This window comes from Athene noctua, chromosome 3 (genome assembly GCF_965140245.1).
Source record: "Athene noctua chromosome 3, bAthNoc1.hap1.1, whole genome shotgun sequence".
NCBI lineage: Eukaryota > Metazoa > Chordata > Aves > Strigiformes > Strigidae > Athene > Athene noctua.
Genome location: NC_134039.1, coordinates 34,886,419 through 34,907,558, shown reverse-complemented (window position 1 = coordinate 34,907,558; position 21,140 = coordinate 34,886,419). Strand labels below are relative to the sequence as shown.

Below are 21,140 nucleotides of genomic sequence, written 5' to 3'. Positions count from 1 at the left end.
CTAGCTATTTTTATGGAGCTTGTACTTGCATCAAAAATGCTGGATCCTGATAAATAAAACAACACAAAACCAGAATATCTGAGTAGGTAACACTCCACTGAGGATTACATTGCAGGAGAAAACCAAGTTAAGATACTTAGACATTACATTTTCTGTAGTGCTTAAAATAGCCATTTAAAGTGCTTGGCATATTAAATGCTCCTCCTAAGGTACTGGAAGTGAGCAAAATGTTGTAATTATTCCTGGATTGCTATTCTTTCCTTGCCAAGCAAGGAGAAAATTAATTTCATCTGCTATACCTGGGTTTATGTTTGTGCTTGATTATTAAACCTATAAATGAAACCACAATACATTGAAACCAATAAGTATTTAAATGGATCAGGAGAAATCATAACTTCACTCAAACAGTCTAATTTCAGTTGATTCACTTATCACTAAATTCTATATAATGTAACATCTTGTTAACCATTGCCTACCTATTTTAAACACAGTTTAGAAGTTTTTTATACTCCCTGTGGACCAAAAAATGTCAGCAGGGAATTCAAACAACAAAAGCACTGAACTAAAACACTAAAATTCCTTCTAACCTACCTTTCTGTACATCTAGTTATTTAAACTCTCCTACATGCTATCACTCCGGACTGTCCCAAATAAAATACCTCAGTTCAGACATCTCTATTTTTGAGATCTGACTTCTTTAACTGAAAACAGCATGACTGATTAATTATGAGTTCATGATTTCTTGAAACACTAGTAGCCTGTGCATCACCATCTGAGAAGCATAAATATAGGAAGAACTTCCACCAAAATAACAGGAGCTGTAAGGACTTTTGCTGAAAGAACATTTTGGAGATTTTTAGGCAAGAGGATTGGAACAAGGAAGTAAGATTTTAAGGATTAATTTGCTATTTTTGAAACAAAAGCAATCTTTTTGAAAAGGTAAGGGTGCTGCTAATATAAAATTTTCCCAAATTCCATATCTGCATTATTTGTTAAGATAAAACTTTTGCTGACCTGACAGAGAGGAGAGCAGAGCAGAACAAAGGGATCATCTAATAATAATAATCTGTTGATGGTTACAGGGGTAACTTCTCACACAATAACACAGAAAGGACAATGCAGAGATCTCTGTTATTACAGATGTTTCAAATCTTTCAGATTCAGTGTAGTAGCCAAATATTCCTAGGACCTCTTGAGATATGTAATTAGCTACCTGGGTGGTCTGTGTCAGATCTGTAACTGTTTTGGTTCTCTGATTCAAATAAATGCAAAACTTTTCATATATTCTCTACACATTTGCAGAGGAAGATTCAGTTTTTCAGTTTATTCAATATAATGTCAAAAAAGTTTAAACAATATTTAGAGAGAAGTTTGAATTATTGGGGCTGATCCAGTTTACACTGCAACACAAAGTCATGAAACAGCAGAATAAGAAAGCTGAAGAAAGCACTTATGGTGGTAACATCTGACCTCTGGTCTGAAAAGCAGCCCGTATCTGCTTCATGAGGGTGGGATGTATCAGGCTTAAAGGGATCCCACAAGAAAGTGTCCAACCCTCTCACCCCTTGCTGGCTGGCATGGGTTGGACACATGAGGGTTAAAGCCAAAAAGCTGGACATCATCAAACCCATCATTCCCTGACTGCAATGCAGTCAAAAATGCAGGATGCCATGCAAATTTAGTTTAAGCTAGTTTCCAAACCTACCTCTTAGCGGGATTGAGCACTGTATATAATGCACATTGATCCAGTTTTGATCTGTTTATTTGGCGAGTGCTGAGATTTCAGAATCGGTGGCCAAACCTGCTTGTTACAAACTTCTTGGAAGGCTATAGCTTAGGTTACAAGAATTACATGTGAAGACTTGTATGAAAAGCTACTTGCTAAGTTTACAGTCAACAGCTGAGATTACAGAGGTGAGTTATTTCAGATGGGAAATGAGATAATATCAAAGAAATCTTTGCTCTTCTCCAGAAATTTCCTTTTACTATCCCATAGTAGATTAGTCTTTTCATGCGGTAAAGAATAATATCTTCCATTAAACACCATATACCCTGAAAATGTTTTAATAGAATTAAAGAATTATTACTAATACAAAGAACTATTAAATGAAGTATCTTCCATACACTGACCACATCAAATGCAGTGAATACATGGCAGTAGTGGTGATTAGTCTTCAAGTCTTTAGTGATGTACGCAAATGTAGAAAGGTCTTCAGGGTCTTGTGCAGCACAGGAAATGTTACGGATTTCATGTTCAGCAATAATATTCTGTTTAAAAAAATATTTTCAATCAATTTAGGAATTAAAAGAGCAGTAAAAGGTGTGGGTTTAGATTTGCATTTATGTTCATCTGCTGTCCTGAAGTATATCAGAAGTTTCTTAATAAGAAGATATTTAATATATCCCATGTGTGATCTTACATAGGTCATTGGAATTTTGACCCTCTCCAATGATATCTAAAATTGCAATAATCTGATAGGAGACAATTACATTCTAGAATCTTCCATATGAGTCCGCTTGAGTTTTGCACAATTCATTCAGTATCCTATGACAAAGAGATATCTTTCTTGGCATACAGCTGTAAATACAGTTTCAAAGCACTATATAAGCATCTTATGATGCTGCTGGCTTTCTGTATAATGATCGCTATATGACGCTGTTTCAGTCTACTGACAGACAGGATCTGGTGAAACCTAACAGGCTCAATATCCAGGTTTTTGCATGTGTTGTTAGACAAATTTCAGCTATACTTTTTCAAGAGAAAAAACCCACCAACATCACTTATAATTGAAACCATGAGCTCTTGAAAGGCTTCTACTTAGTAAAAAGATAACTACAGGAGGATCTGGCAACTTTTCTCCACTTACTGACAACAGCATCCTGTAAGAGAGGTGTAGAAAAATGAAACCATTCATGCACCGAGCAACACTACTTGCAACAGCCAATGTAAGCTATAGCATAGTATTGAGATAGAGGTGGGGCATGTCTGTCCAATGAAATAAAAAAAAGCTGTCTTAAAGCTTTGGAGGAAATGATGGATATTCATTACATAAATTGCTGATATGCAATTATTGTGTTCAGGCCAAAGGAACCATGAAGCCAGAGAGGAAGATACTGCAGAGTGGCTTATGATTAGGCCTTGCTTCAGCAACACACACATTTCAAATGATTTACTGAAACAGAAGAATGATTCATTGAATATAAATTTACTTAGTGGTTAATTATACACTTTTCTGAATTGTAGCCCTGCTGGCTGTAACTCTGGCTTTTCCACAATCACCCAATGTGAACAAGCCTGCTGCAGCATGACATCGCTATTGCACCACAGAACATGTGACATCTGTAATGTCCCGGTCCCTCGCAGAGCCACCGTTTGCTGCTGCCTCAGTTGCTTCTGTACAAGTTAAAACAATCTCTGAGTATCTGGTTTTCTCTCACCCCCCTCTTTTCCTTCCCATCTCCTTTCTTCATCCTCTTTTTTTTTTTTTTTTTTTTTTAAAGAACAGGATATATATGCAACTAAGTTACTTAAGATGCTTTACCATATCTTCTTTCATTTGCTAAGTGGCAACTTTCCTTCTTGCATATAAGTGTCAAGTTTTCAAAAGACATATTAAAGCATCCAATTGAAGAAGTTGTGGCTTAGGAAAAATCTTAAGAAAAAGTATTCCAAATTTCAAATTATGGAAAAACTAAGATAAGGAAACTGTTACTGAAGAAATGAAATAATCCTCTTAAATTGTTGCAACATACTTGATTATTTCTGTTTAATGTATTATTCATAAAAATGACAAAATCAGTACTTATGTTTCAATATATGCCAATTTATGACGTATAATCTCTGCTTAACAATCATTTGCTTTTTATGTTACTGTAAGTATTTTATTTTCTTTGTTCTTGAATTGATAACTTTTACCCTCAATAAAGATTTTGCTGAGAATTACAATTATACCAAAACCAGGGATTTAGATATCCACAGATGCAGCTGTAATATACTGTCATTGATATTGTATTGACAACATTGTAGTTTAGAAAGAAGAAAGAATTAAAGCTTGAGAGGTCTTAAAATCACATGAAGTATTTATGCCAAATCATGAGCCACAAAGTAATAATCTGAATTTATGCAGTGTATGTGAAAAGAGCTCTGCTGTGCTGAAACTTTTCCTGGATGACCTGGGGTTGACACAGGGTTTTGCACTTGAGTCAAAAATTAAAGATTATTTTAATTCAGGTGAAGTTTGGAAACATACCCATATCAAGTTTGTTTTGAATAAAATGAAGCATGCCTAAACTGAGTCTTCTGGATGAAAACTGAGTTTTTCCCTAGCTTCTATAGCATATCATCAGTGATCTTTCAAAATCAAACATTTTTCTGTGCATGTGTTTACTGTTTCCTAGGGTCACTACTCCAGTAAACCCATTCTATAGAAATTACAAGTCTATGAATCAGCTTGCCATTTTGGGTACACTCCTCAGGCATTGATCGACACTCTACAGTTGTCATTCTAAAAACTGTCGCTCAGTTTGGCAAGAGAAACCTCCAATGCTTCTCAAAAAGCAGGGAAGCTGAAAGTTGGCTCTGGTTCTGTCAAGGAAATACCTTGGAGAGATCAGGTTTTTGCTAAGCAGCCTTCCTTTTGCTTGCTACCTCGTGTCAGCCAATCCCCCTCCTGGCAGAAATCATCCAGAAGTTAGGGTTAGCTACGACCAATGAGGAAATTCTGCAAGTCTGCTTTTTCCTAAGCAGCAATTTCTTTCTGGCATCACTTGCAAAGAAATGGTGTCATGTCAAAGTGGTGTCATGCCAAGCTTCAAGGCGCCACTGAAATAGCTGTCGTGGAATGAGGTCAGGGCCCCTTTGTCACCTGAAGCTTTGCCTGCTACAACTTGGAATACAAATTCTTAGCTTGGTGGCACAAAGGAAAAGGATGAACAGCCATGAGAGCTGAGTTTTCAAGCACGTAACTGCTAGTTATTTTTGTCATTAAAAACGATGCATTTATTGCTAAGTGGTGCCCAGCGCTGTCAACTATAAGCTCATATGGAAGCGGTACAAGTCTGAATAGGATCTCACCTTAGTGCTAATCTGTTTTGGGTCTTGAAGAAATTGGGTACAGCACACTGTGGACAAGGATGATAACAACGCTCCTGGGAGAGTTGCAGGCTATTACCTGGTTTTTACAGAAGGGAAAGGCAGTGCAGATTTTGAACTGGAGAGAAAGCGATCTACCACTTGAGAAAAAAAACAGGACTGTGGCATTATTTACCTCCATCAAATATATTCATTGCACTACTCAGCATAAGATTTCAGTGGGACTGGTCAAGAGCCACCTAATAAAATTTGCCAAACTTCTTTCAAGTTTCCATCTTACATAAGATTATATGCACTGTGTAAAGAGATACTGGAAGCTCCTTTTGTTCTGATTTTTTTCTTTTTTTTGTAAACCTAAGGACATTGCAGTTACATCCTTTATACTACAGAGGAGATTAAAGAGCTGAAAACAGCCTTACCCAAGTTAGAGTTAATGGCATTACAATGTCCTGATTTATGCCCTGCACATCAGAGAACATAAAGGAAATGATAGTTGTAGAACCTCAGATTTGAGCCAATGGAAGAAAAAGGAGCTGACAGGAATCCCTGGCCTCTCTGCTCTGGCAAATACGCCAGACTTGACATAACAGTAATTTCACCTTTGATTTTCTTTCATGCCATCTTCTAACCCTAGATATGGCTTCCAAACTCCAGCAGAAGTTCACAAATCTGCTTTCGTTCCTTCACTTAAAACCCAGTTCTAGTGAAACACCTTTAAAAACTGACTGATTTGGCGAGTTTGATGGATACTGGGTTAGATGTGTTGTGTGGTCTGAATGTTCAGCAACACAAAGAAGTTATATACATTATTAATCTGGTCAGGTAGTTGGGTTGTCAGATTTATTTTTTATACTGCTTACTTTCATTCACATAACAAAAGATTTCTTTTCTATTCATATGCAAGCATCAGTATGGATTGCATTTTCTTGCCATTTCAGACACCTAAAGAAAAATTCATGCATTACTTTACTCCTGCTTACAGAGCTTCTCCATTTTACTTTGGTTAAACAATAACCCATTGCTCTATCACTGAGTTTTCTGACCTCTCAATTTCTGCTTTTTTGTTTTTTTTTGTTTTGTTTTGTTTTTAAAAAGATGCTGCATGTATTTTAAAATGTAAGAAACAAAGCGCAGGGGCACGGCCACACGGGAAGATGAAGAAAATACCGAACAACTGTTAGGAAGCTACTGCAGTTCAGGGAATCAAATGGCTAGTACCAGACAAACAAAGCTCTCAGAGAGTTTCTGACATCTGAAAAGGACATTTAAGGCTCATGTTTCTTATTCTTACAATGGCTGGCCCTGGATAATAAAACCTTGCACCTTTATTCTTCGTTGAGACATCTTTTTTTTTTTTTTTTTCCAAAATTATATTAATGAACAAATATATATATATTTTCTGCATATGTAAGGAACTGTATAGGGAAGAACATGGTAAAGGATTCCACAGAGGCTCCCTGCCAAGTATCTTTTGCGATAAGTTTGACTTTTAATGGCAGAAGGTTGAACACAATGTTCCATGAGCCATTAAATGAGCCATTAAAGCTACTTCACTTGTCCTCCAGACTGAGTTTCTGCAGAATGACAATGAGATTACATCCATTTTGGAGAGAAAAGAAAAAAAGAGAAGAAAACACAAAGTGCAACTCTGTCCCCTCTCTGGTCTGGTGCTCTTACAGATCCAGCCTCATAGGTATTCCTATTTGTGAGAAATGAAAGCTAATATTGAACAATTGCACATACCTTATTTGTTGCATCAATAAATTTGACTCCCTTGTAAGAGACAGACAGGACAATGGTTGGTACTTTCTTCATTTGTTCTGTAGACTTCTGAAATCAAAATGAAGATGCTGTTAAGAGTTCTGTTGCATTGCAAGAACAGTGTTCTTTCTCTTCTGACAAAATAGTAAGTTAAACAAAAGGTGACTTATCCAAATATTTGACTTTTTCTTGAGCTGACTATGCTCTGGGCTTTTGAAACAGCCGCCTTGTAGTTACAAAACTAAAAGGAGCTTTAGAGTTTGTTGCAAGGATGGTAAAAATTCTCCTATTTTCTAGCACAATAGGAAGAGAATGAAGTTTGCCAGGCTTAAAAAGACCAGTCATGCAATCAGGGTTTCCCAAAATGTGCATGTTTAAGACATTGGTCTGATATGCCCATTCCCCTCTTCCTGCCCTTTCCAGCTGTAAAAACCAACAGTGCAGTACTTCTTATAGTACTGTTTCTTTGCTGCAATTAGTTGTTCTTTAGAAATATTTCACTCTCTGGCCTTCTTGCATTGTATTTGTGACATAAGACACAAGATATCCCTCTAGGCTTGCCAGTCAATCTGTCAGTCCAACACTGCATCTTGTCATGTCTGACTGTCTGCACTCCCTTGAGTGCAGCTGCTACTGGAAGCTGCTTTACACATGAATTAGCATGGAGGCTTATTCTGCATTCCCTCAGTGCCAGGTTCTCCTACCTACAGTTAGTGCTTTCCTAAAAGGCTTTTTTTTTTTTTTTTTAATGTTAGTCTACTTCTGTATGCCTTCAATATGATGCACAGAGCAAAGATATTTCCTGCTGAACAGATTGAGAAAATATTTAAGATTTAAGTTCTCTGCAGAAAAACCTGTTGATTAGTTTACAGATTGAATTTACTAAAACAACCCCAAACCCAACCAAACAGAAAAACAAATACAGCATAATAGTTTATAGCTAATTTGAATTCTTTTAAGGTGGAAGGCAATGACAGACTAGACTGTTCTATACAAAACTACTGTAGATAAATAGATAATGTTCAGAGAACAGTCACTCATGGGAGTATCTGCAAACAATCATAGATCAATCAAACATTTTCTTGATAGTAAGAGTTACAGCTACATATGAAGAAACATCAGCACACAGAATGAGAGTGTAAACACACTGAAAGGTCTAGAATTGGCCTCTAGAAAGATTAGAGCAGCTGAACAAAAGTAGTAGCAGTGATTTTGTATTCTTCAAGAAAAATAAACCAGCACAGATACAAGCTTGAAAACATAGACTTTATCTGAAAAAAAAGTCTGAAAAATAGGTGATGCTAACAATAGAGAGCAAAACAAACAAAAGTTTTGAAGAAAAAACCTGTAATCAAGTCCCCTTATCAGATCTCATTCCTTCCAGAATCAAATGAGACTCCATTTTTGCCAGCATAAAATTCAAGGCTACAGCTATGTTCTGCAATTAGTGTCCGTGCCATGAAGGCTAAAACCTCTAACTAAAGTTTCAAGGAGAGGCCCACCCATCGTGTAATAGAGAGGACTGTTGCATCTTTCAGTATCAAATGACAAGAGACTCAAGATGACAATCAAGTGTCAATTTATCCTGGAGAAAGCTCCTTCCCCCAGAAGGCTAGGCATTTTTAAAGAATGAAAGATTAGATGTTAAAACATCCTGAAGAATCTAAAGGAATCTGAAGGAAGACACTAATCTGATTTGCTCATCTCTGAGCTGAATGGAAAAAGAAATTATAACCCTGCCAAAAGCAGAGCAAGTACATACCTGTGTATATATGTGTGTGTGTGTCTCTATAATAGATCTTAAATAAGCCTTTTCATAAAATTTCATTTCAATGCACAGAAAGCATGGCAGTGACTGTATGGAAGCTGCAGTACATACATCTATCAGAATAACAAGAAATATACCCCGCATAGGCTCATAGCCAGACAAAATATTCATAAATATGACAACATCACTTTTAATTATCTGGCAATCCAGCAATCACCCAACTTTTGTCCTTTCTTTCTATCCTGACAGCTACACTCAGGAGCTCTTTGTCTCCCATTTTGATTATTGTAATTATCTCCTTCCTTGCCTCCTTAGCAGCAAAATTCATCTTCTCCTCCAACACGCTACACAAACACAGCTATTACATTCATTTACTTCAGCTTTTTGGTCTAATTTGCACTATCCTATTTGCCATAAAGGTGAAGCTCCTGTTGGTAAGGCCACGTTGTACTACCCATCTGGGAGCCCGCTTTCATCTAGACGAGTAGTTTGTAATTTAATCATCTTCCTTATCTGCTCCACATTCACCTGGGTTTGTCTAGAGCAGACCTGATCTTTACTATTTAATCGAGGTCATGAACTGCCAGAATACTGTATCTGAATGAAACAGCTCATCAAGATACTATTAAGTTACAGCTGGCAAATTAGGAAATGAATCAGAGACTGATGGACATTTGTAATTTATTAAGCCAAACTGTCTCAGCTTGCAAACAGAGGATTGCCATTATCAGCTTGCAAACCATACAAACCCCAGGATTTGTGCAGAAGTGTTCTGGAAGACTGTAGTCCAGTGTAGAAATTGGGAAGCAATTCTGTACTTGTACCCCCATTGCAATGAACAGTGGGGCAGTGGAATAATACCCTTTGTTGTTATAACAGTGCTATCATGAAAAACACACAGCTCTCTCCCCCCCCACTTGACTCCTAGCGACACAGTAACTGAAGTCCACCATGTAGTTATTTCCAAGTAGTTTCCAGACTTCAACAGTTTTGAGCTGTCACGGTGAGCTCATACTATTTGTTTGTTCCTTTCTTTTTAATGGAGGAGGTGGCTGCCAGGATGTGTAACGTGAGTTTTCAGAAATACAATATGAATACCATTCACTCAGGCACTGTAAGTGCTCTGGCTCTAAATTCTAGGATGCTAAGATGAAGTCCCACAGCTTTCATAGTCAGACATTTCACACCTCTGTGCAGGCCAAGTGGGCATCTCTGCCTGTGCCTGTGAACAGAATTTAAGAAGGTGGGACACAGGAGTCAGTATTTCCTTTCCCTGGGCTTTTCAGGTTCTAGCCACCACATCAACTCCATGAACACATGATGAGATGACAAAATATTCTTGTCCATCTGGTGCCTCTATGGGAAGCATATGGATTTGAGCCAAAGTTATAGGAGCCACAGCTGAAGGCTGGCATTGGATGTCATGTGCATGCTGACATATGGTCTAATGCTCCAAGGCATGTTCATACCCTACTAGCAGGATTAGATTTTATCTCATGTAGAAGCAATCATAGTGACAGGACCCTGTCTTTGAGCAAGTGCTCACTAGCCTGGAACTGGTCATAGTTCCTATGAACTCCACTATTTGTGACTGTAACTTTGGCTGTTTGTTTTAATAGACTTCTTCAGGAGAATCATCTGGATGAACAGCAAGGATATTCTAGGCTTGTTGCCAGTGCCTGTCTCTGATCAGCTGGTTGTCTACCTGAGGACAGATGTGCATGCCCTGCCTCCTCAGGTGCACTACTCCTGCAGTGAGGAGTCTTAATGCTTCACAGTCTGCAGTGCCAGAGATTGAGCTTTGGTCCCACTTCTGAAATATTTCCTACCAGACAAGTGGATGACTGTGTGGAAGCAGGCCATATGTAACTCAAGAACCATAAAGCTGGCTTGACTGCAAACACAGGAAGATGAAAGAAAGCATGACCATTCTAAGTCTAATGTGTCATATACTCAGCTTCCTGAGACCCCCTCAAAGACATAGAGCCTCTTTTTCTTCAAAATATGGAATAACAGGAATAGCAGCCTTGCCTGTAATGTGATGTAGCTGCTGTGATGAAGCTGCTTCATTCTCTCATCACCCAGAGTGGAGATCCATCCAGTGGAAGGCATCTTCTGCATAACTGCCTAGTTACTACGGTGCTTGCTTTTACAGTAAAGGTCTGGATTTAGGACCCTTCTGAATTTGCACCTGAACTGACTGCTGCCATTATGCAGGACAATGCCAAAACCCTGAATAGCCTTGGACAGGGCTGCTCCTAATTCCTCCTTTTGAAACTGGTCATAAAGGTGACCAGAGCAGTGGTGCCAGAGACTGCAAGCTTGCTTCTGATCTTGCTTATGATTTTCTCTAGTTTCACTGAAAAAAACACCACACTCACCAGCAGACTCTGATTTCCATAGTATAGTACTACAAATTGTCTTAAGTGGGTAAAGCATTTCCACCTGGATTTTGAGCACCTGTCTGTGCAGAACTGCTAGACGTTTATTTAGCTTATAAGCTAAAACCCAACTAATTTGAGATCCACCCAGCCAGTGTGCCTACCAAATCAAGGTAATTAACAATGGCTTAAGAGGCAGAGGACTTTATTCTATGACTAAAACAATATAAACTAGCACTTTATTTTTAAAAAGCAAATATATGCAAATACAAAATCTATAACCCTAAAGAGCCTTTAACCCTTTCAAGATAGGATTGTGCTGCATTACCTTGTTCTGTGCGAAACGGAGAGCACTAAGACAATACTTTTGAATACTCCTGCAATGTACAAAACATGGTACCACTGTGCGTGCGCACACACACACACACACACACACACACACACACACAAGAGCTAAATAAGAAATTCAGGAGCACATGTAGATTGGTGTCCAAGAAAGATATTCACACATTCACTTGATGTACTGTAGCCCATGATGTAATACAGACCACTCTCAAAATGCTTTCATCTCATGTATTTATTTCCTGCCAAGAGGAAACGGGATACACTGGTACTTCTACTTTGCCATGTTGACCGCTTTCATGTACTTACATATACACACTGATCACTGGATTACTCAGCTTTCATACAGTGGCCAAAATGAAACCCTGTTCATTTTTAGGTTTTATTGTATATGTGATTATACTCAATCTTGCAAATACATAGTAAAAAGACATTATTCAACTATGCCAAGTCACTAACAATTTCATACATACAATTCGAGTACAAGTTTATGAGCCTGTAAAATCTTAAGGTTTCATCTTGGCTTTTCACTTTTGCAAATGAATCTGCTAACTTTGTCCTATACTGTTTTTTAATAGCTATCTGAAGACTGTAGCCGGAAATTTTACTATTCCACTATGTACTGGAATCCACTTCACTATGAGGATCTGAACATTTTCCCATACTGGTATCAACTATTAATCCCAAACGGCATTAATTCCAGACTACACATTTCAAAATATGTACCCCTACTATCATACCCATAAATCTGTTACGTATTTAAGGCATATGAATCCTCATTAAACAGTTCCTTTTGAGTGAATCACTTTGACAGTATCATGCATAAGATGAAATCGAAATAAAAACTCAAAGTTCACATTTGACCATTTAGTTTTGAAACCAAATTTGAAACTACAATCTGCCTTGTAACAAATATTTACTAACTTCTCTCAGTCCAAAAGGTTTAAAATGCATCACTGACATAATTTAATACCTCTTAGAATAAGATAGCATCTGTAATCCCTGTGGTACAAGACTGTTTACTTCTCTACAATTAGTGGATGCCTCCAAGCTACATCATTAATATGAACATCGCACTGGGGATGCACCCGCAACTCATCCACTTGAGAATGAGCGGTTTTTTTGCTTTTGCAATATTGGTACACACTCATTTGCTGCTGAAAGGGCAGCGCATCCCTCCTGTACCTTGGATTCCTTTCAGCCACAGAGTTCAAGGACATACAATCCTCTGAAGAGCATGGGATGGCATGATGTGGATGTGCATAAGGACTGAATGACTTTAAGACTTCCCACAACTTCTTTTTTCCTTTTGAGTAACATCCATGTGCCTGTTCCACTGCAGGCCCTCCCAAAGCAGTGGCCACATGAGAGAGACAGAGCTATGAGTCTCAAGAGAACAGAGATTTAAGAATCTAAATTCTCAAATACAGTATTTGATCCTGACATGGTATTTGCCTGGTTAGTTTCACTAGGAGGCCTATGGAGGACACTTTTACTTTTGGGGGAGAAATGAAATGGAGATTGAAAAGTAGAAAGGTATTAGCAGAAACAAGGAGACTGCCATCTATAGCCAGATACTCCTTTTTTATGTAAGAAGAAAGGGAGAAGAAATGCCCCAGACCCTGCCTATTTTCTGTGAGAGTCAACTCTGCTCCATCTTCCTCTTCACCAATAAGAGAAGCAGATTTTGTAACAATTCCAGCTTTGACATTTTGGTCTTAAGGCAGCAAGATATTTAAACACCTGCTTTGTAAATAGAATTATGTTGTTGGTTCCCCAGAACTTTGATTTGAAATGTAAGAACCTCTTTTCTAACAAGAAAACCTTTAAGAAATATACATAATATTCAGGAAGATGGCAGGATCCAAGAACAAAATCTAAATTCCCTACTGCTGTAGTAAATATCTGATGGTTCAGACTGTGCAGTTTGTGTATGTAACATTAGTGATTTAACATTACTGTAAGGAAAGAGTCTACTTTGCTGCTGTGCTCATGCCACTAAGAATAAAACCATCCCCTTCTTACCTCATCAAGGAATTCAGATGTGTAAATGCCGGATGGAAGTCTACTGTAGAGAACAAGTCTCCTCCTAGCTCCAATTAAACTTTATTCCTTTTCTTTATTTTGATATAAACACATTTTATTCTCGTGTTCCTATGGTGATTTGAAGTGAAGGCAGTAATCTGGTTGAAAACACAACTTGTAATATTTCCTATTCCACGCTGAGAAAGATGACAGCTCTTAAATTCTTGAAGGCATCTCTCAAATATAATTAATAAATGTATTGTGGCCAGGACAGCGAGATTTAATCTCCAAGTAGCAAAGGTCAGTTTACAGCAGGTGGTGAATGGAGATAAGGAGACAGTGTTGTTGACTGCAGAGGGAGTTTGTGAGAGAAAATAGCTGGAAACAAATAGGAAACCATAAAATATAAATCCATCCTTGGAGTGCAAATATGTGAATGGAAAAATAAAGTATAATCTCTCTAACAGGCACAGTTCCTGCCAAATATCCAAAATTTTGGATGACTGCTAGAGTCTGCAATTTGGGTGGGAACAAAACACATGTATAACCTTGACCCCTGTGCTGAGCAGAATCTATTGCATCTGCATGATTTTCCCCAAACAAATCCATCATCTGCCCTGCTGGAGCACAGTGCTGCACAATGCTGAGAAGCACAGTGGATAGCCAAGAAAGTTATTAAGACAGTGGTTCCCAGCTTTGGGCTTTTTTTTTTGGTTGGTTGCTTGAGGTTTTTTTACTTTATAAAAGATTTAGAATCTCACTTCATTCTTGGCTGTAAGAGGAGGAGTCTGCTTTAAGTCCCTCTGTGGAGAGAGGTGAGGGGTATCTGCATGACACTACCCCTGAGAACCAAAACTGTCAATTGCAATAACTGAAAGCACAGGAAGCATCTACAACTAACAGGGAGGGAACTGCAGTCAGCAAACATGTAATTTTTATTGTTTCTCTGTATCTATGAATGATTGAGGAAGATCAACATTTTTCTTCACCGATAGGCTTCTTTCATCCTTGTGTATCTGCTGACTGAAGACATTCAGTGAACATTAATGCTTTTTTAAGCAGCATTAGGTTAAAGATGGAGAAGCTAAAGCCACACTGACAGAAAAATTAGGCACCTAATTCTCACACATTCTCATTAAAAGCCATTATGTGGCTGACTCCAGAAAGATTAAAAAACTGCGGGGAAGGACCTCAGCATGGTACAAGGTTATACGTGATGTATTCCCCACCCCCTCCATGTTTCAGATTGCAGTATGCTAGAGATTTGAGATGTATCAATGGGAAAAAAAATCACATACTAGAATTGAAAAATGTTGCTCTATCACACTAGTACAACCCTCCGTAAAAATCGTACTGAAACTAAAGACACTGGACAAGTGGATAGAATTCAGTATCTGAGAAGCAGTCAAATAACATATCTAGCTTTTCACTTTTTTGTAAGTGAAATGTCCCTTTTGGTATATTTTAAGTAAAATGTAACTATAAAACAGGCCACATTTTCCGTGACAACCCAGTGGTACTTAAATACAATAATGAACATTACATTAATGTTAAATACAATAATGAACAGTACAGCAACACTTCAGGATAAACTTGGGACAACCTGGACTCCCAATTCACAGACATCAACTTTCAGAACACAACCAATGGGAGAAAGTTTTATAAAAAGATACATTTTTCTCACTGGGAAGCATGCTAAAATAATAATCTGTTCCCATTAAGTCAATGGTTTTTGCTTCTGACTTGAACAGAATCACAGAATCATCTAGGTTGGAAAAGACCTTGAAGATCATCCAGTCCAACCATTAACCTCACACTGACAGTGCCCAACTACACCAGATCCCTCAGCGCTATGTCAACTCTACTCTTCAACACCTCCAGGGATGGGGACTCCACCACTGCCCTGGGCAGCCCATTCCAACACCTAACAACCTGTTCTGGAAAGAAATGCTTCCTGATATCCAGTCTAAACCTTCTCTGGTGCAACTTGAGGCCATTCCCTCTTGTCCTATCACTTGTTACTTGGTTAAAGAGACTCATCCCCAGCTCTCTGCACCCTCCTTTCAGGGAGCTGTAGAGGGCGATGAGGTCTCCCCTCAGCCTCCTCTTCTCCAGACTAAACACCCCCAGTTCCCTCAGCCGCTCCTCATAAGACAGAACTATGTATAAAGAATAGATGAAATTCTGATTAAAAACTATTTTATTCAAACCTCTTTGCAATAAAAACCCCCTCAAACTAGAAAATAAACATTCTCGCAATGCAGTGGTTTCAAAAGACAATATATAAAGTCCATCACTGTATTGTGTAAGTGCCCTATACACTATACGCTACTAGTGCACCTCCACTATTTTTATAGAAAAATTGTATTTTAAATTAATTTTTTTCATACTAAGTTTTCATATTCTTGATATATAATCATACTAAAATAGTATTATTGTGTATATAATTTTGATATATACAATATATATTTTTGATATGTAATAATCTATCGAATATATATGATATATACACGTATATATATACATATCATATACATGTAATATATACATGTAATATATTATGCGTATATACATAATATATACGCGATATTGTATATATACTATATGATATATATACATGATATATAATTGTGATATATAATCATAGCAATTGTATATGATTTAAATTTGCCAAATGTATTACTTAAAAAAACCCTTAAAATGGCTATAAATTATTTAGAGTGACTTTTTTGATGTTAAGCTTCCTAGTGCAGTCAAATAACTTACTGAAGTTGTCATTTACTACTATAGTGTCAAATTCTGCCCTAAGATCTGCACAGGCATATGCCTAAAAAATTTAACTGCTAAGACTGACAGTCTGAAAACTGGATTGCAAGATAGTATGCTTGCAGCCTCAATTAATTCCCCAGAACATGTGGTTGTGACTGTAGATCCCTCCGTGTCAAGTTTTGGGGTTTTTTTAGAGTTTAAGCTCAGGTAAGGAATGATTAGCATGTAATTAGCTGAAAAGCCACAGATCTTCAGGCAATCTAGTAAACGTGAATTACTGCCAGCCATTAGCTAAAACAGCTTGTACAAAAAAACCCAGCCTGTGTGTTGCAGATACGTAACTAACAGGAAATGGTTGTCTGATTGCATGAATTTTACACATCTTCCAGCTTTCTAATTGATCTGAATGCTACATCTAGTGCTCAGAGGCATCTTGCATAAAAGTCTTATGATCCACAGAAGAAAGGATTTCACTCATTCATCTGTAATTTTACACATTTGGTAGATTATGAAACAATTATATTCTTCATTAATTAATCATGCCAGTCCATGATATGTTCACCATCTCTACGAACAGGTGTGTTCCTATTACAACTACAGTTGGGAAAAAAACCATGTAGCTGCCCTGTGGCTTGTTCTGAGTTTCCAGCAGCAGCAGCATATTTCTTGGAGATAGACCAAGCCTCATTGTAATTTTTATACAAACCAGTATCAAATCAAAGAGGCACAGAAAAACATATTCTTACCAGTGTGAAGGAAACCTAACAGCTTTTCCACCATCAGGTGAACCTGAATTAGATCCCTTTTCATCCTTCAATCAATAAGTAATAATTAATTGAATACTCATGTGAGTAAAAACATCCATAGGATTATGTGACTGTAGGATCAGACCGTATGTAAAAAACAGTGGCTTTGGTAACATGTTAATAAATTTACCAGTACATATTTTCATGCAGTAAATTCAGTCTAGACTATCATATATGAACTATAAATTCTGTTTATAAAAGCAACGTGGTGTGGGCACATTTAGTGTGTGGAAAGAACTTCGAAACATACTTGAAGATTCAAGAGAAAATCTAACACACACATTTGGTTTTTTCTTAGATACAACACACAAAAATCTACATTTAAATTTTGGTATTACTTGAAATTAAGATAAAAGGCAGAACAAACTTCCTACTGAATACCAATGTAAATGCAAGTGCAATGGAAAACAAATAGGTAACAGAACACTATAAAAGCAAAAAGGGCACAGCACAAATAATCACAACTTGATATTATTTAATATTATGATAATAGAGAAAGGAGTAAGTTTACTAACTTACCCTCATCTTTGCACATGCATCCTGTGTTGACTCTGTGCCTCTTAACTCTTTTACCAGCATAGAACCTAAATACTAAAATAAAAATCCATTAAACTTAACTAAAATTCAAAAATAGACAAACATCTGCAGAAATGCAGTAAAAATACCTAAAACCCCGTAGTGATAGCAGTCAATATATTTCTTCAGGTTTTTTTACTCTGCATTTCTCTGATAAATCATTTAAACCAGTGTGATAATCAACTTATGAAACAGGAATGCACAGCAACAAGTGTATTGAATTGGATGGAGCCCTTTGATACAATATCTGAAAGTCTTCTAGCTTATCACCTTAGTCACTCAAACAATAAACAAATACTATAGATTCCATCTTTAAAAAGCCATTTGATTAAAGAATGGAGAATCTGCTTTTTTTAGGTGCCATCTGCCAAACTCATGTTCCTATGTGTGCAATCGTGTGGACATGAAGGCCAGCAGCGATGTTAACCTCTGTGTACTGTCAATCTGTAACTAATTTATGTGCAAATAGCAGAGCCCAGCATCAGCAAACAGAAAAGATACATCTGAACTGAAAAATAGTTTAAACTATAATTTCTTTCTAAGAAAAGGCCGACCCTGGAATATTATTTTGAAGCCTTTACTAATCCGAAGGAGGGCTGGGTGAGAGGAAGCAGCAGGGTGCTGGTGCTGGGTCCTGGCTCAGTTCACTGAAAACCACAGTGCTCACAGAGGAGCTTGCTCATCTCCAACGGTACATAGGGCAGCGAGTGCCTCACTGACACATCTCCTTCCCCATCTGCCTCTTCCTCACAATGTCATTTGCTGGCATGTGCAGTTTGAGCCCTCCTGCACCCTGGCAGCAGGCTCTGGTCCTCTGGGTTTGTTCCTCTGCAGTCTCAGTATCTCTACACCATGTGTAAATGGTGTTGCTCCTCCAGGTCTGGGGCTGGCTGCATCATCCCTGCCATTCTCACCTAGCAGCAAGTAGTCTTGTTATGGCTAACAGGGCTGTGTGAGAACCACACTCTGCATTTCTCCTATAGAAGCTACAGGCACATGCATCTGTGGATGTGCACATGTTCATATAGCTTTGTGCAAACAGGATGTTTCTGTATTGCTATATGGTGTCACATGTAAGTCTGGCTTAACTGGGGAAAGAGGACAGCAAGCCACCCCTTTTCTTCTCCTACCCAGGCACAGAGATGTCTCTCTCTGCATTCTCACTGAAGTGCAATGCCATGGCTTCTTGTAAGTCTTTGGTCCTAAGTGAGCAACACAGAAGCTGAAGAGAAGTCATGCCACTAGTGGGAACAGGGTAGGTAGCTGCAGAGGGAGAGAAAGCACTGTGGGCAGGAGCCTCTTCCCAGAGGATGCTGTAGCCCATCACTGCTGACTCCTTTCACTCTACCACACTGACTCCCCTTGGAAACACTCTAAGCTGACCCAACCAGATAATGAACCAGCTTCATCTTAAATAAGAACCCATAAAAAAAAATTAAGTTACAGCTGAGCGCAAGCTGGAACTGAAGAGAAAGTGTACTGGTTCAACTCTCTGGTCTCCTGACCTAAACTGAGATATTTTCTTTAAAGCCTTTAGTTCACACTGTGTACTGCAGAAGTCTCTGCAAGAAAATGCATAAATATTTCAATGTAGACAGTAGCCAACATGGTAATTACTGAGAAACACTTTAGAGGGCATTATAAATGGAAGGGTGCACAACACCAACACTACCAGATAAGCACAAGCAGAAAGAAATGAATGAAGGGCATGCCTGGAGGACTGCAGATGTTAAAGATTCATAAAGCAAGCAGCTGCGCGTCCAGCTGGGGGCTCAATGGTGACATGAATAGGGCTTTGGGCATTAATTTGATGGGATGGCTTGATACCACCCTTGCAGAAGAATGACAAATATAAAGCAAACTCTGAAATTAGAAAATTAAACAAAAGCATATTGAGCTAAACCTTATCTTTCTCTGGATCCTGCTGTCTGACACCTTTGGTATTCTTAGCCTTCTCTCAGAAGGATGCAATTAATTCCTTAAATTTTTAATTTTAATTTTATTTTTTTTTTATAGACTGTGGCACAACAAATTGGTATTTCCTTGAAAGCTACCAGTTGGTCAGGCATCAGGGAAAAAAAGCAGTGCTTTTGAGCTTATGGCAGAACAAGAGCCAGAAAGAGAAGAGGCAGGCAGCTCTTGTCCCATCTGCACAGCAGCAAAAAGTCTCAGTTGCAGGCATTCAGAAATGCTTCCCAGGGTGGACTGCAGAATAGACAAACAAATCGCAGAGGCACTGTCCAATTTAGTTGCCAGATAAATACAAAATTATAGGAAGGAATTCTGTTTTCCTTTGACTTGTACTTTTAGAAATGTTCCTTTTCAAAGACCCAGAGCATGTGGGAGAAACACAGAGGTCATCCAACAGTTCAACTGAGTGATGTGGCATACAATGAAAACTGCCCCTGTTGTAACTTCCAAGCCAGGGTTTTACTCCCTAAGGCTGAGGTCATTACATCTCAGGGAGCTGAGACAGTGCAGTGATGCATAATCCTTAAGAAAGGAAGATCTTTACTTAATCAGCAATAACATGGATATTTTGATTTGGGGATTCCTTAATCACCAATAATTTGGATATTCCTGGTGATCCCAACTTTAATGATGCACAAGCCTTGCAACCTACTACAGAGGTTACATCTGATTATGAATTTACTGCTGGATCAAGTAATGAGATAGAAGGCACTCTTGAGATACACATGTTCACTTTACTGAAAACTATGGAAATATTTAAAGAACTGTAAGTCACAAAGCTTCCTTTTCAATTTGAGGTGCTGCACAGAAGGAGAGCAAGACTGAGAGCAGGCAAGCAGGACCCTGATTGTGACTTGCAGAGGAAGGCAGAGATTCTAATTACTGTCTAGGGACAATCACTGCATTCATGGCAATTTCTACTCCATGAAAGTCTGACGGAAGATGCAGATGCGCTCCAGCAAGACAGGCCTGTAACACCCCTTCTGCCCCTCCTCCATGTGAACCAGGCTCTGTCTCACTTGCACTTAGTTTCTAACTCCTACCTTTCCAGATATGCTTTAAATCAGGTTCAACAGCTCCCAACTCTCCCTCAAAACGCTCCAGTGTTCGCTGAACAGAGCATTATTCTAAAAAGCACTAAGGCTCCAAGCTTCTTCAGGTGAAGAGGATCTAAAACCCATGCCCTGGACAAGTGGTTAACCCTCAACTATTATGCAACTACTGAGCTCCTTTTGTTTGTAAAATAAGTCAACTTTGCTTCATTAGGTGGCCACCTCCGAAGAGGCCACAGTGGTCTGGGAAGCATCTTCAGCAACTTTAAGTGTTTTCCAGCAGAGTTGGAAGGGGAAATGTGAGTTTAAATAGGTGGGCTGAGGCACCTCTTCATCTCCATAAAAGCACCAGCCCCTCTGCCCTGTTAACAGGGAACTCAAGAATTCAGAAAATGGTTTTTATTTTAAAAAACAAAGTCTTCCAATATGACTTCCTATACTTCGCGATATCTTCTTCTCTTTAGCTGTAGAGGGAAGCTCTGTCTCTCCAGGGATGGGATCAGCTACAGCTATCCAGAGTTAAAAATAAATATGCCCTAGTCTGAAGGAACTGACTCTTACTGGTACTGCAAGTAGTCATCAGTTTGGGAGAGGTCT

The 21,140-nt window shown here is 38.4% G+C and overlaps 1 protein-coding gene across 7 annotated transcripts in view; it reads right to left on the bottom strand.

Annotated features, from left to right (window-relative positions):
- Positions 1–21,140, bottom strand: part of ANKS1B (ankyrin repeat and sterile alpha motif domain containing 1B) — a 467,048-nt gene that overhangs the window by 8,528 nt on the left and 437,380 nt on the right. For all 7 annotated transcript variants that reach the window (XM_074902674.1, XM_074902675.1, XM_074902676.1 and 4 more), the window contains 4 exons: positions 17,460–17,535; positions 10,393–10,400; positions 6,836–6,922; positions 2,131–2,268 (listed from right to left, as the gene is read on the bottom strand). In XM_074902674.1, coding sequence (XP_074758775.1) covers positions 2,131–2,268; positions 6,836–6,922; positions 10,393–10,400; positions 17,460–17,535 — 309 coding nt within the window. The remainder of the gene's footprint in view (positions 1–2,130; positions 2,269–6,835; positions 6,923–10,392; positions 10,401–17,459; positions 17,536–21,140) is intronic.